The following is a 13481-nucleotide window of genomic DNA, read 5'->3' as shown; positions in this document are numbered from 1 at the left end:
TGGTGCAGGTCACACTTAGAGCCAACAAGGCACCAACTTTCCCCCGACCAGCCCTGATTTAACAGCGTTTCTGCATTGAGGTGGGAAACGTCACTTCAGGTGTGGAGCGGCCGAGACAGAGGTGGCCTCAGACCCGATTTTTGGGGGGAATTTTGATAGGACTTGCATCTTTTTAGTTGAAAACAGGAATTAAGAGAGTGGTGCATTTCTTGCACATTACAGCAACCTCAGCAGACCCACCTTTTGTCTTTGTTAGAGCATTTTTTAGCGAACAGTTAGTTAAAATTGTTGTTAAACCAAAAAAATCATATGAACCCAAAATGAGACGCACTTAGCAGCAATAACCCATACCAGCAACATACTGTGTGAACTTTAACTGAGCAGAGAATGTAGATCTGTGTTCCTTACCTTAAATCAGCAAACTCTTAACTGTTGAAAAAAGAACATTTTCTATCTTTCCTAAAAAACCTTCTAGAATTCCCAAAAAGAGGCATCTCAGAACCATTAAGACAACTGCTCCTCAGGGCTCATCTGCAACCACACGTAGGGCAGAAGGTACCAAATGAAATAATGACAATGCCTCACCTTTGTCTTAAGATAAAAAAGATTTATTTTACAGTCTTATAAAGCAGCTTTACATTAAGCACAAACGTTGATCCATTTACTTTGTATATAAACATAGTAGAACCTTTCCCTCTGCAAAAAGTCATGTCTCGCCGTATATAAAACTAACGTGTGCACATTGTGCTTAACCTGCAAAGTCTGTACAGCTTTACAAAGGACTACCCTTCACAAGGGCATCCTGTAAACAATTTATTGCATATTTAACACATGGTGTATACCCCACATGTAACAGAAAAAAAAAATAAAAGTAGGAAAAATAAAGTACAATTATAAGTGAATCAAAATAGCAGCCTTCAGTGAATGTCTTGCAGGATGGCCAAGGAAAACAGCACTGCCACATGGTACAGTTGTGCTTGTGTCACTGGTTTGCATATACCCATGTTTCCGATGAAGTCTATGTACAGTAAAGCCCCATGGCGAGATTAAACGGGTCTTAGTCCCTAAGACCTTTGTCAGTTTGAAGACCGAAAACAAACAAACAAAACCCAACTGAAGTGAACTCTGTGAAGTCATGGGCACTGATGTCCTAAGATCCTCTTTCCACTGCACAAGTCAAAAAAATAACAGGAGAATTCCCCAAACTGACTCTCTTCGGTTGGGTTTAATTTCCACGTGTGCTAAGGCCAACAAAAACGTGATGGAGATGCTGGGGACGAGGTGATGTGACAGGACCGATGGCGCTGGCATGGCCAAAGCCACCGGGCCGGCTCTCACGAAGCACTGAAACATCAGCAATGCAGCCATTTTTCAACTGGCACTAATTAATTTTTTTTTAAAAAAAGAGGAAATTGTGGCCTCTGTAAGGCACCAATGCCGTCTCTAGAGCAGCACCCAAAGAGTCTCGCTGGGTTCTCCAAACCCAAAATGGGCAAAAGATGGAAGAAACATGCAGGAGAAAGATGTTTCTGTGTTGCAGTAAGGACCAGTCGTTTGTAAAGGAAGCACATTTTCTGGGTTTTGTGTGTCTGTGTGTATACACGTGTACGTAAAAAAAAAATAATAATTAACCTCTGCTACCTTTGGTATTGAAATTCTTCCTGTGACATCCACGTCTCATATTAATTGAGATGATCGTAGCACGCGTTTGCAAAGATCAAGTAATTACAAGTTGTTTCAAATATCCGCGAGAAATAGAAAAAGCATCAAAAAATAAAGAAAAAAGAAATAATCAAGATGCATATTGTCCTTGTGCCTAGCCTTTCTGTGATTCAAATGAACTTTGTCCTCAGTAGGAACATCTTAAGCTTAACCCCCACATACATGTACAACTAATAGGATGAATGGAAAAAAAAAACCCAAAGCTCATCTACGTCCTTCTCACGCCGAGAGCTTTCCAGTCTGCGACTTACAGCAAACACCAAGAAAAGCCAATAAGACTTGCTGCACTACCAAACGAAACACCCCGATCTAATGATGCAATTGGTTGGCTTTATTCTGGCTCAACCAGGATGCTACACAGCAAGACAACAGACTAACTGTGGTTGTAAGCATGGATAAATAGGAAAAGAAACTGTTTCTTCCGCATGCCGACAAGTACAGTGGAAGTGTTTGGGTTGGGACATGGGTTATCGCTGGGTGCCCTCGCTGGCCTGGCAGAGCCATCAACACAAAGCCCGGCCGGGAAAGTGGTGCTGGAGATGTAACGAGCCCTCACACCACGAGTAAGACAGTTGGTGGAGGTGAAACTTGATATTAAAGCACAGGTGGAGCTGGAAAGCCCTCTGGGTGACTTTAATTTTTAGAATGCTTGATATAGTCAAGCAGATTAAAGAAGAAAATCACCATAGGAAAACCTTGATGAATTCCAATTGAATTTCCTGCTTGCTGCTCAGAATGAGCTCCAGGTCACACTCAGGAATTCCAGACAAGAATGAAGTTGTCACAGCTCAGAGAAACTTCTCTGATGGAATTAAAAAAATACAGTACAAAACACTGGGATCCAGGACAAGAGATTCCAGCTACCGAGGAGGAGGTGGCACCAGCAAACCCAAGGGGCGACAGCAAATTTGGCTCTGCAGAAGGGGGCGACACAGTCACGGGCTCCATGCGTCCCAGAGTCCCACTGAGTTGTGCTTACGTGACACGGCCGCGAAGCCTGCGCGTGGTCCGTGTGTTTTCCATCCACATGTCTGTAAAGAAACCACACAGCTAAAGTATCTCCAGACAGAGAACCGAAAAAAAAATAAAGTGTATATTTCACCCCAAGAAAAGAAAGAATCCATATTAAAAAAACAGCAAACCCTTAGAAAGATACACTGTCCACTACCCAGGCTACGAGTAAATACACACTTATGGCATTACGTCACATGATCTGTTATGCTGTTCCAACATATACACATATAACTCCATTTTAAAAGAGGCCACAGACTGATTTTTCAGGCAAGTGCTGGACTTTAGAGACCTGTATGGCTTCTGCAAATATTTTCCTACAAAAAGGTAAAAAAAAAAAACCAAACCAAACCAAACCAAAACCAAAACCAAACAAAAACTGTCCCCAAACTCAGAAGCACAAAGGAGTTTTGCTTTGTGCAGATAGTGGAGCACTAAGGACAGGTGATGTTCCCGAATTCAACCCATCAAACCCAAACCTTTTCCCACTGGAATGCAATGGTTTCAGGAGATCAGTTTTAAGGATCACTTCTTTGAAACAGTCCCTAGAAAATTTAGGAATCAGCCTTTGCAGCTGTCCCCAGGGAGGCAGCAGGGCCGCAGTTTGGTTGCCAGCTCTAGTTGTGCTTTGCCCGCCCACCACGCAGGTAACTCTTCCACCTCTTGACAAACTCTTTGAAGATGGGGGACTCATCAATGGTGCTGAGCAGCTGCAGCTGGTTGATGTGGGTAGTGTGGTAATCCCAGCGTGCCAGGTTGGGCGCCGTGCCCAGCATGAAGTGCCGGAGGTCGTAGATGGTCCCCGAGCCAGTGTCGTAGAGGGGAAGCATGGCCTTGAGGGACTCCATGCCCCGCTCGTACAGCACCCGCGCCTCCTTCCCCAGCTTCTCCCCGGCTGTTTCCTTCAAGTCGTACAGCCCGATCAAGGAGTACATGAAGCCGTTGAGCACGAAGGAGCTGGGGGAGGTCGGGTACTCCTCATACCAGTCGTGCCGGTTCATGAAGACGGCTTTCACCCCGCGCTGCTCTGATGGCAGCTTGTAGGGCGCCGTGGCCCGCAGGGCCGAGCTGAGGAATGCCTGGTCCTTGGTCAGGAGGTAGGCCCGCACCAGTGTGGAGATGGCCTGTCCTTGTGCCATGGCCGAGTACCAGCCCGGGTCCAAGGACTTGAAGCCTTCCCCCAGTTTCCTTGTCACCATGATGGGCCAGCCACCCCTCTCATCCTGGTTCCTCACCAGCCAGTTGCTGGCGGCGAAAAAAGCCGCCATGTGAGCAGTGGCCGAGATGGTGACATTATCGAGGAAGCCTCTGCCCTTGGCCACCAGCCTCACCACTCTCTTGGGCATGATTTTGGTCTGCTTGACAGCTTTCGTGTTGGAGAGCCCGACGCCTTTGCGCAGGTCGGTCAGCAGGTCTCTGGTGAGGGTGCTCCAGCCCGTCCTGGCCCCAATGCCATAGTAGATGTCTCGGTCCTTGAAAGCGATGAGCTGGGTGTTGGACACGTAGTGCACAGTGAAGAGCTGGTTCTTCTCCGTCGTCTCGAGAACCACGGAAATGCTCCCGTTTGTTATGAATTTGAGATCAAAAGAAATAATAAAATCTCGGGTGTTCCCAAGCTGCAGAGATACCCCATCAGTATTTTCTGCAAAACAAACAAACAAAAGCCTCGTTCAGCGGTAAAGCACTTGTATCTCCAGAACATTTAAGGTATGAAGTGCAGCTTCCAGAGGTAAACCCTCTCGCGAGGCAGGATCCAAAAGCTTTTAGGCCAGCCCATCAATAATTCAATCATTCTTTCTGCGCACTATCATATATTATTTAATTAAGGGTAAAAGTAAATCCGTGAGCGAAGGCCGACTCCTGCAGCACCAGGGAGAACTCGTTTGCATCCCACATTAACGCAGAGCAGCACTTTGCTGCAGGGCAGAAGTGCCTGGGGCTCGATCGATGGCTTGATCAGATCTTCTGGTACCCGACTGATGGAGAAATGCAACAGAGACCCACAGGGCTGGGGGTAAGGGAAAGAGCCACCAATGGGGCCAAACTGACAGCATCAAAAAACAATGCGCTAAGCAGTTTAATGGGGGGAAAAGAAGAAAATAATACAGGAAGACTAATGTGTTAAAGTATTTATTAGCCTCTTCACTGGCAAAACTCTGTTTAATTAAAAAAAAAAAAAGGTATTAAATAAAGCTCCTAGGCAAGACCACATAATGAAATCCAGTGTTCTCTCACAGGCTGGATTTAAAAATGTAAAATCAACTCCTGCCCAAAAAATTATACCAGAAGATCAAAGGGCTAATTATTTTGTCGGGCTGTGTGCAAATCCTATAGCTTTGAAGGCACAGAGGGATGATAAACACTCTAAAACATCTTCAATGAATAGCTTTCTATATACTAAAAGTCTCCCATGTGCAGCAATTGTTTCCTTTATCCCCTAGAAATGTTTTTACATGCAAACCTCAAGTTACGGTCAGCTATTTCTTGCACACCCCTTGCTGTATGGTGCTATTGTACAGGACCTATTGTTTTGACTAAATGTCATGTTTTCCAGCCTTTAAAAGTAAAAGCTTCACTACTCTGAATTTTGGAGAACAGCATCTGCTTCAGGAGAAGAAACTGAGCGCTTTGTTACACATTTTGCTCCTATGAAAAATCTAATTAAAAAACCTCACTCGCAAAGTCTGTCAATAAGTTTTATGGTTCCACGCAAATAAATGCTTGTGCGATAATGAAGGGAATTGCAATAGAGGGGGAAAAAGAGTTTTAAGAAGCAAAGGAGAACTAAAGGCTGCTTGTTGTTTGCACTGCCATAAACGCCTATAAATCCATTACTTAAGGCTACCGAAGACGAGTGGATGCAAACCACGGCCTCCGAGCCCCCACATTACTCTGCCATCAATAAAGGATGAGGAGAGAATACATAACAGATCTTTCAGCCTTTCCTCTCCCCATATTTATCTACTACAAAGACATAAGAGTGTTCGACAATTTTTTCCCTAGAGACCCAGGCCTAAGGTGCCAACTCAAAATTACTTCATTGTCTCTTTAAGTAATGGACTCATTAATTCTAATGGGTATTGATTGAGGAAAAATACATTACATCCTTATTAATGAGCCTGTCCTAGCACAAAGGAAACTCTTGCATGAAATAATGAATTTCCCTGCTAAGTACTAAACAGAAAACAGTAAATTCAAGAGATGGCAATAAAATGCACATTGGATGTCTGCAGGTGAAGCAGAGCACCTGTACCCAGCCCCAGAACTTCACCGTCCTCTGCCAATACTCACTTGGGTTAACCAGAACTGAGATCCCAAATTCTGCAAAAACAGCTGGAGCCCAAAGAAGAGAGATGGGAGGTCTGGGTGGGTAACTGCACATGCTGCACTTGCTATGGGCTGAAAATAGCCCTTATCTATCATCTGTCAACATCTGCTTATCACATGTCACTGCCAGTTTCCAGGCTTTACAACTGGTTCTGTAATGTCGGGGTTTTTTTTGCTTCTATTTTGAGATAGAGGCTGAAAGGCTCAGGAGGTGTGACTGTGGCTTCTCACTGCTCTCCCCGTGTACCTCCACTCATTTTATCATTAAAACAGCATTGAAAAAGCAGCGATGGAGGGAAAACAGAAGAAAAAACTCCAGAAGAACAGAAAGAAGATGACATTCACAGGTGAGATCTTAAGGTTAGGAAATCACACGGGATAAATGAAAATACATAAATCCCCGCAAGTTAAAGCTCCCCTCGTACCATGTGTGCAAAAAATTAAGAGATGTGACTTGGGTGCTGCGCATCTGGGGTAACACACCTGGGGCGACAAACTGTTTGACATTGGTGAACTTGGTTTTATCGGGTACTGTGGACAGGGAGCAGCCTTTGGGCACCGTCCACTCGGCGGCCCGGCCGGTCTTGTCCTTGTCCTCGGCCGTTTCATATACCTCAATGTGAGGCGGCTTCTCTGTCAGGTTCTTACTGTAGTGACTCAGCCCATACTGCGCAATCTGGATGGGGTAGAAATAGCCTTGAGGTCCCCACTGCGTGGACAACGGTACACCTGTGAGAGAGGAGGGAAAATGAGAGGTTTATCAGCACGTTTTCAAATAAAAAGGCTGATTTGAATTGTAAAGAAGTCCTTATGGTCTTCCATACATTCTCATTTAATTGTTTACTGAAGCATCATACTTACTTTATTAATAAAATACATTTAAAATACCCTAACAGATTTTTTCCCCCTGCCCCAGAGACCACTAAATCTCTAACCGATGTTACATCTAACACAATCCCTTTAATGTCACATAAATCTTTGCAAATTAAGTGTATGTGTTATCATCACATTTTGGTAAGAGTTATTTCATGCTAACAGAGCAATTTCCCCAGCGTCCACAAACCTGCAGAAACCAGCCAGGCTCTCCAGGCAACACCTGCAGAACATACCCCTGACTTACACACAGACCTCCATGAGCAAGTAAACACAATACTTAAAATACAGATAAACCCAGGATTCTCCTGAAGCCCTGAGTTTTATTTGGAAAGAATTCTCAATCTCTAAATAAGAATCCAAAATGGGAATATATCAGCATGACCCTCTAGCAGGAAACCAAGGATATTTAGCTCTGTAAACCTTTGCATGCATGTAAGAAAAGAAAAAGGCAGATGAAAATAAACAAGTTGACATTTGCACCATTTTCCCCCTTGGCAATGTCAAGCTTAGAAACCAATTTCTTCAGAAATGTGGTACAATGAAGAGATTACTTAAACTAAATATAAAAAGACACATTTTCATACATATTTCGGTGCTTTGCGTTATTAATAAATGTGACTGATGGAGATGTGATGGCTTAGTGCTGCCTAAAGAGAAAACCATCACAGGGAATATTTAAATATCATGTATTATTTCAACTCCTGGAAGCCAACTCACTTATTAATGCTAAGCATTTTCAGTTACGGGTGCATTCATCGAGACTGAAAGATGCAAAAAAAGAAATGTGCTGTAAGAGCTTCACTTGAAATTTATACAAGATGACAAGATTAAATTCTCCAGGTCATAGGACATAACAACACGTTAACCTTGCAGAAAGGGAGAAGGTGAAAATATACCTCGATTTTTTTTTTCCCCATCATGCAGCAACATGAGAATTTCTAGGGCTGGAATGATGCAAAACATGTCTGAGAACATTTTTTAACATTAAAACTCTTGCCTTACAAACTACAACTATTTCTCTTCTCCGACCTGTTTGTTGGATGCCAATAACTCTATTGCCTTTGCAAAACCCAGGCTCTGGCCCCAAGTTCCACGATTACAGCTCTTCTATGACAGGCTGCCAAAAGGCAAAGTTTGTAGCCAAATAACCACATCGTCGAGCGTTAAACTCGCTGCTCTCCCGCAGTTTCAGCAGCACCTCTCACTGTCTGCAGGGCAAGAGGCTGCAGGATCAGTCCCAATTCATTTAGTTCTTTCTGAATTTCAGCTTTTTGCAGAAAACCATCACAAAAAGTGCCCTGTTTCCCTCCTTTGGCAGATATAATGACGATAAAAGTTAATAATAAAAATGTGAGAGTAACCTTAGATAAACTCCCACAACTGACATATCCTATGCATTTGTTTATGTGAATCCTTTACAAATTAACTGTGCGACACAGCAGCTTTCTGCAGTGACCGTGTCAAGGGAAGAGCTCGTATTGACACAGAGCATCCTCGATCACTGAGATGTATGAAAATTAATGTATTTTATTCCTTAAGTGAAAGTTGGTCTTTAATTTCTGAAGGGTCGCAGTGTCACATTCTATAATAATTTTATAAAGTCATCAATTTTTTAATATGAAACCCGACAAGAATTTTCTGCGATCAAATCTTTGCCAAGCCACTGGAAGACCCTGTGCACTAATTACTGGTTGCACACTTCAGCAAAAACGCAAATTGGAAAGGTTTTACCGTATGTTAAGTTTATCCAGGGACACTTGGGTGGCTGAAGAGCTTTTTGACCATTCTCTGAAACCTCCTCACCTTGCTGTGGGCAGCGGGACCTTTTGCAGGACCCGATTTACCCAGACCGTGTGCAGGATGAGCTTTGGCAAGAGCTAATCCTGGGAGGGAGGTTCGACTGCTGCACCTCCAGCACCGTGGGGAGACGGGATATTGTTAAACCCCAAATAAAATCCCAAATACTAAGCTGCCCATGAGCAGCCGGGCTGTCCCACGGGTGCTGGCAGCGGCATCTGCTCAGAGCACGGGGCTGTATCTGTGCCCACAAGGATGGAGGAGCCTCCTTCAGGAGGCTTTTTTTCTTGTAATTTTATATTAAGTGTGGCTCCCTAACAGATGTGCCAAAGGCAATGCCAAAACCTGACAGCAGCACTGCCCTGGCACCTCTGAAGTTTGCCGCAACCAGTAAAACCAGAGATCACAGAACAGTTTGGGTTGGAAGGGACCTTTAAATACCATTTAGTCCAACCCCGGGATGCAAGATGGGAGCTGGGAAGACTTGGCACGAAGCGGAGACTGCGCACGACTTCTCAAAGTATTTTTTATCGAGACTATCATGACCAGATTAAGATCACTTCGCATCTCAGGTGATGGCAGCAGACTTTAAAAAGCATTTCAACTATTAAAAAAAATCATTTAATACTTGGCACAAACCTTCAACACCACTTATGCACTTGACTCTGTCCCGAACCTCCACGTTGTAGCCCTCAAAGGACATGAAGACCCCGTCGGGGTGGTAAGGTGCTCGCTGTGTGTATACTTTGGAGTAGCTATGAGAGAATTCAAACCTGTCATAACCATCGTACTGCGCAATTTTCCCATAAACCTCAAAGTATTTCTCTACCCAGCTGAACGGCAGGAAGACCTCGTTGCCTTCCCTCCTTCCTTTAACCGTGTGCTCCTCGTTGATCAGACAGTCAATCTCCTCGTACTTGGGCCCCGGGGCTTTGTTGAAGGCCCCGGCGACAGGCGGAGCGCGTTGCTGCTCCTGGGGCGACGCTTCCTCGCTCTGTGCCCGCCCTGGGTCGCTCTCGGCGGCCGCCCGGCGTTGGGCCAGGCCGTGGGGGAACGGGCCGGCCCGGTCTGAGGAGCATCGGTTCCAAAGCAGCACCGTCACCAGCGTGAAGAGGGCGCAGATGACGATCAGAGTCTTGTAGTTGACCCGAGCTGCCAAGCAACGCATATTCACACCATACCTGCAAAACAGGGAGGGGAGAGGGGTTTAAAACACAGTGTTTATAGACAGAGCTGCCAGTTCTGCTGATTCAGAGCCCTGGTGGAGTCCATCTGTTGGAAGCACCACCACATACATCAGGAGGAAGGTGGTGGAAGTGGGTACCTAGAAAAGAATTTTGGTTTTTCCAGCTCTCCATAAGCAACAAGATCAAACGTACCAACTGAATAGATTTAAACAAAAAGAGGGAAGATTCAGGCTAGATACACTGCATTTTTCATTTCGGTCTTCTTTTGAACAATCCTTACAGGAGCAGAAGCGCTCATGATAAAATCGGCATTTCCGTATCTAAAAAGGGCCAATAAGAAAGATGGGGACAGACTTTTGAGCAGGGCCTGCTGCGACAGGACAGGGCTGATGGTTTTAAACTAAAGGAAGGAGATTCAGGCTGGACATGAGGAAGAAATTGTTGCCCCTGAGGGTGGTGAGAGCCTGGCCCAGGTTGCCCAGAGAGGTGGTGGATGAACCATCCCTGGAGACATCCCAGGCCAGGCTGGACGGGGCTCTGAGCAACCTGAGCTGGTGAAGATGTCCCTGCTCATGGCAGTGGTGGCACTGGGGGAGCTGGGAAGGTCCCTTCAACCCAAACCATCCTGTGACTCTATGACTCACCTCCTGGCTGCAATACCAGATGGTCTCACCAAATGCAAAGGAACAGCAGCAATCACAAGGCAACCACTTCTAAATCAACAGCTCAAGGTTAATGAGACGCTCGGCAACCACCAGCAATCAGTGAACAAACTCTCTCCTCGGCACACAGGAGAAATCCTCAGCAGAATATAACCAGCACCCACCCAGCATCAGGACAGGGGGATTTCCAACAAAGTGGCCCTGGAAATATTCATAGTTCACACAGCTGAAATCACTGATTTACTTCTGTAAAAATGGATGCTTGGTTTTGCCCCCCCACACTTTTAAAACCAATAATGTGTATGAGGAGGAGCAACAGGGCTGGTAACGGAGGCATTTACAGCCAGAGCCTCCAGAAGAAGCCAAGGAGGGATAGGGAGAATCCAGGGCTGCCCCCGGGGAGAGGACCTCCCGGAGCCTCATGTGTCCTGCTCCCCCAGGAAAACACAGAAACCATCTAAACCCTCTCTTTGGGATTTTATTATTTTTTTCTGCAAGATAAACCCTCCTCCCACACGAAGCGTGCTCTGACTCCCCCATTACAGCCCGACAAGGAGCAAGGCTGAGCAGCACCAAAATAAATCCAGAAGTTGAAGTGGTTTAACTGCTCCAAAGACCCAACTTTTGCTGAGGAACAAAGTCCTTCAAACAAACGATGTGCATTTTTCAGATGCGCAGGAATATTGAAGATACACTTCATAAAATCCTTATTAAACACAAGTTTAATTTCACCTCCCCAGTAAAGCTGCAATATCAGAGGTGCTGAATTAAGTTTTAACTTAATTTAAGCTTAATTGCAGCTGGGGGGGGTCGTGCAGCCCCAGATGTGCCAGGATGGTCCCGTAGATTTTGCAGATGTTCTGTTGATGGGCACGAGTTAACCACACAGCAATTAAAAGGAGTTTCACCTCGAGTTGCTTCCTCCAGCTTTAAAATGGCAACAATCAATTCTCTCTCACCAGTTTTATGTTTGCTGGATAAAATGACCATCTGGTCATTTAAAACTGGACTTTAAAAGATAAGTGTCTTATTTTCTGAAAGCCCAGTTTACTACAAGCTTTTAGAGAACATAGTTTTATACATAATTGTATTTTTATGGAAATGCTAACAGAAGAATAAATCCAATTTTCTGCACCAGCAGATAATTTTTAGTGATGATACTTCCAAGATGACCTCAACAAATATGCTCTGCTCTTTTTACACAGAGGGATAATTCATTTTTAAATAGGGAACAGCATTTCTGACACACTTCACCCCTGTCTATAAAACTCAAAATTAATTAAGCCATCTGGATTAGCAGGGGATGGGGAGCGAGGGAAGGGGAAACTCCATCACCACACTTTTCACATCCTTCCTACCCCATGATTTTAAACAGACTCCATAGCTGCGAAAAGGTCCTGGCTACGCCATTCTACACAGATTTGATTTTATTTATGGCGAATTGGGAGCAGCACAAAGCGTTTCCTACGCTTGCTTTGCAGAAGATGCTGCAGGTCAGGTCCAGCCGCATCCACGGCTTCCTGGCAACACTGCTGAAATATTTAGTTTTTATGAACTATAAATGAACTGAAAAGGGCTCGGAAAGAAAAGTGGAGTCTTTTCAGAGAACTGCCGCATTAAGTCTCACCAGCCACTGAAAAAATATCTAGACATATCAGTGCAGGAGAGATGCTTATTACATGTTAAATGGACAGATGGATTTTCATTCAACTGCAGAAAAAATAAAAAATTCAGGATTTCAACAGTAGAAAGAGGTAATTTAAAGCCACGAAATGCCTGTATTAAACTGGTTTATTCCCTTGCTGCTCTTATGAAAAGGTTTTCATCATACCATACGTTAAAGATTTAAAGAGTAAAACATGAGAAAGTAGTTTTAAGGGATGAAATAACAGATTCACGAGCCCCACGCTTGTTTCCTCCTCACTTTGCAGGGTGACGTACCCATCTCTCCAGGGCTGCACACCCAAACATCTCCCACCTGCATCTGACGGTATCGGCTCTTTATCATAAAAGTCAAACCTTACCCCTTAAGTAATATTGAAACTACAGGTTTTAAAGGGCAAATACTTCTGTGAAGTCAAAATTCCTTTAATTCCCATGTTCAATTGCTGGGGGGCAGAAGCGGCTGCAGCAGAGCCACGAACTGCTGTTACTTACACTGTGCTGGACAACAACGCAAATCATCTATAAATTAATAATAGTTTAGTTTTACACCAGTTACACTTCCGTAGTTGTGGTACAAATCATTATATAAATTTGAATAAAGATGCAATGAAATAGCATTTCTTACAGAGTGAACGCCCAGTCTCAAGTGTCTCCCAGAATAGGCACTGCAGTCAGAGAAACTCATTTGGCCAACTCCAGTGAGGCGTCAAGGCTTCCCAAACACTGTTTTTCATATAAAGAATGACTGGGTTAAACAAAAAATAAAACCTTGCTGCCTCTGTTGCATTAATGATGCCCGGAAAAGGACAAATCTCAGCACTCCACACCGGGAACTGTGGACCCACAGTCCCAGCTGTGCCGCTCGGAACGACAGATCCAGACCTGGCCCTCAGCTCCTACATAAACCCCAGTTATTCGCATTCTAAAAATACCCATGTCTCTCTCTCTTAGGAAATTACTTATAAGACAGGTTTTCTTGATCTGCAAAGCTGTGTTGAATATATTAGAAGTAAGAACTTACCTGAAGTCCAGGCTATTACGAGGTTTCTGTGTACTTGAGATTATATGTATGTATATATGTGTGTATGCATATATATATACGCACACATTGTTTTTCAGTGAGTATTTCCTTTTGATTGACACCAGCATCAGCCCAAACTGTCATTCCCCGGTTCATCACTTCACTCCCTCCAGGTGCAGGAGTTAACTGCAGAGCTACCATGAAAATCAGTGT

At 44.4% G+C, this 13481-nt stretch overlaps 1 protein-coding gene across 8 annotated transcripts in view; it reads right to left on the bottom strand.

The window, feature by feature from the left end:
• Nucleotides 1-586: 586 nt before the first annotated feature.
• The window catches only part of GLCE (glucuronic acid epimerase), a 49137-nt gene continuing 36242 nt past the window's right edge, over nucleotides 587-13481 (bottom strand). For 7 of the 8 annotated variants that reach the window (XM_065076810.1, XM_065076815.1, XM_065076811.1 and 4 more), the window contains 3 exons: nucleotides 9373-9914; nucleotides 6544-6789; nucleotides 587-4375 (listed from right to left, as the gene is read on the bottom strand). In XM_065076810.1, coding sequence (XP_064932882.1) covers nucleotides 3351-4375; nucleotides 6544-6789; nucleotides 9373-9901 — 1800 coding nt within the window. In that variant the 5' untranslated portion in view covers nucleotides 9902-9914 and the 3' untranslated portion in view covers nucleotides 587-3350. The remainder of the gene's footprint in view (nucleotides 4376-6543; nucleotides 6790-9372; nucleotides 9915-13481) is intronic. The other variant, XM_065076816.1, reaches the window with a different exon arrangement.

This window comes from Columba livia, chromosome 11 (assembly GCF_036013475.1).
Source record: "Columba livia isolate bColLiv1 breed racing homer chromosome 11, bColLiv1.pat.W.v2, whole genome shotgun sequence".
NCBI classification, from domain to species: Eukaryota; Metazoa; Chordata; class Aves; order Columbiformes; family Columbidae; genus Columba; species Columba livia.
Note: the sequence above shows the minus strand (reverse complement) of the source record. Positions and strands in the feature narration are given on the sequence as shown.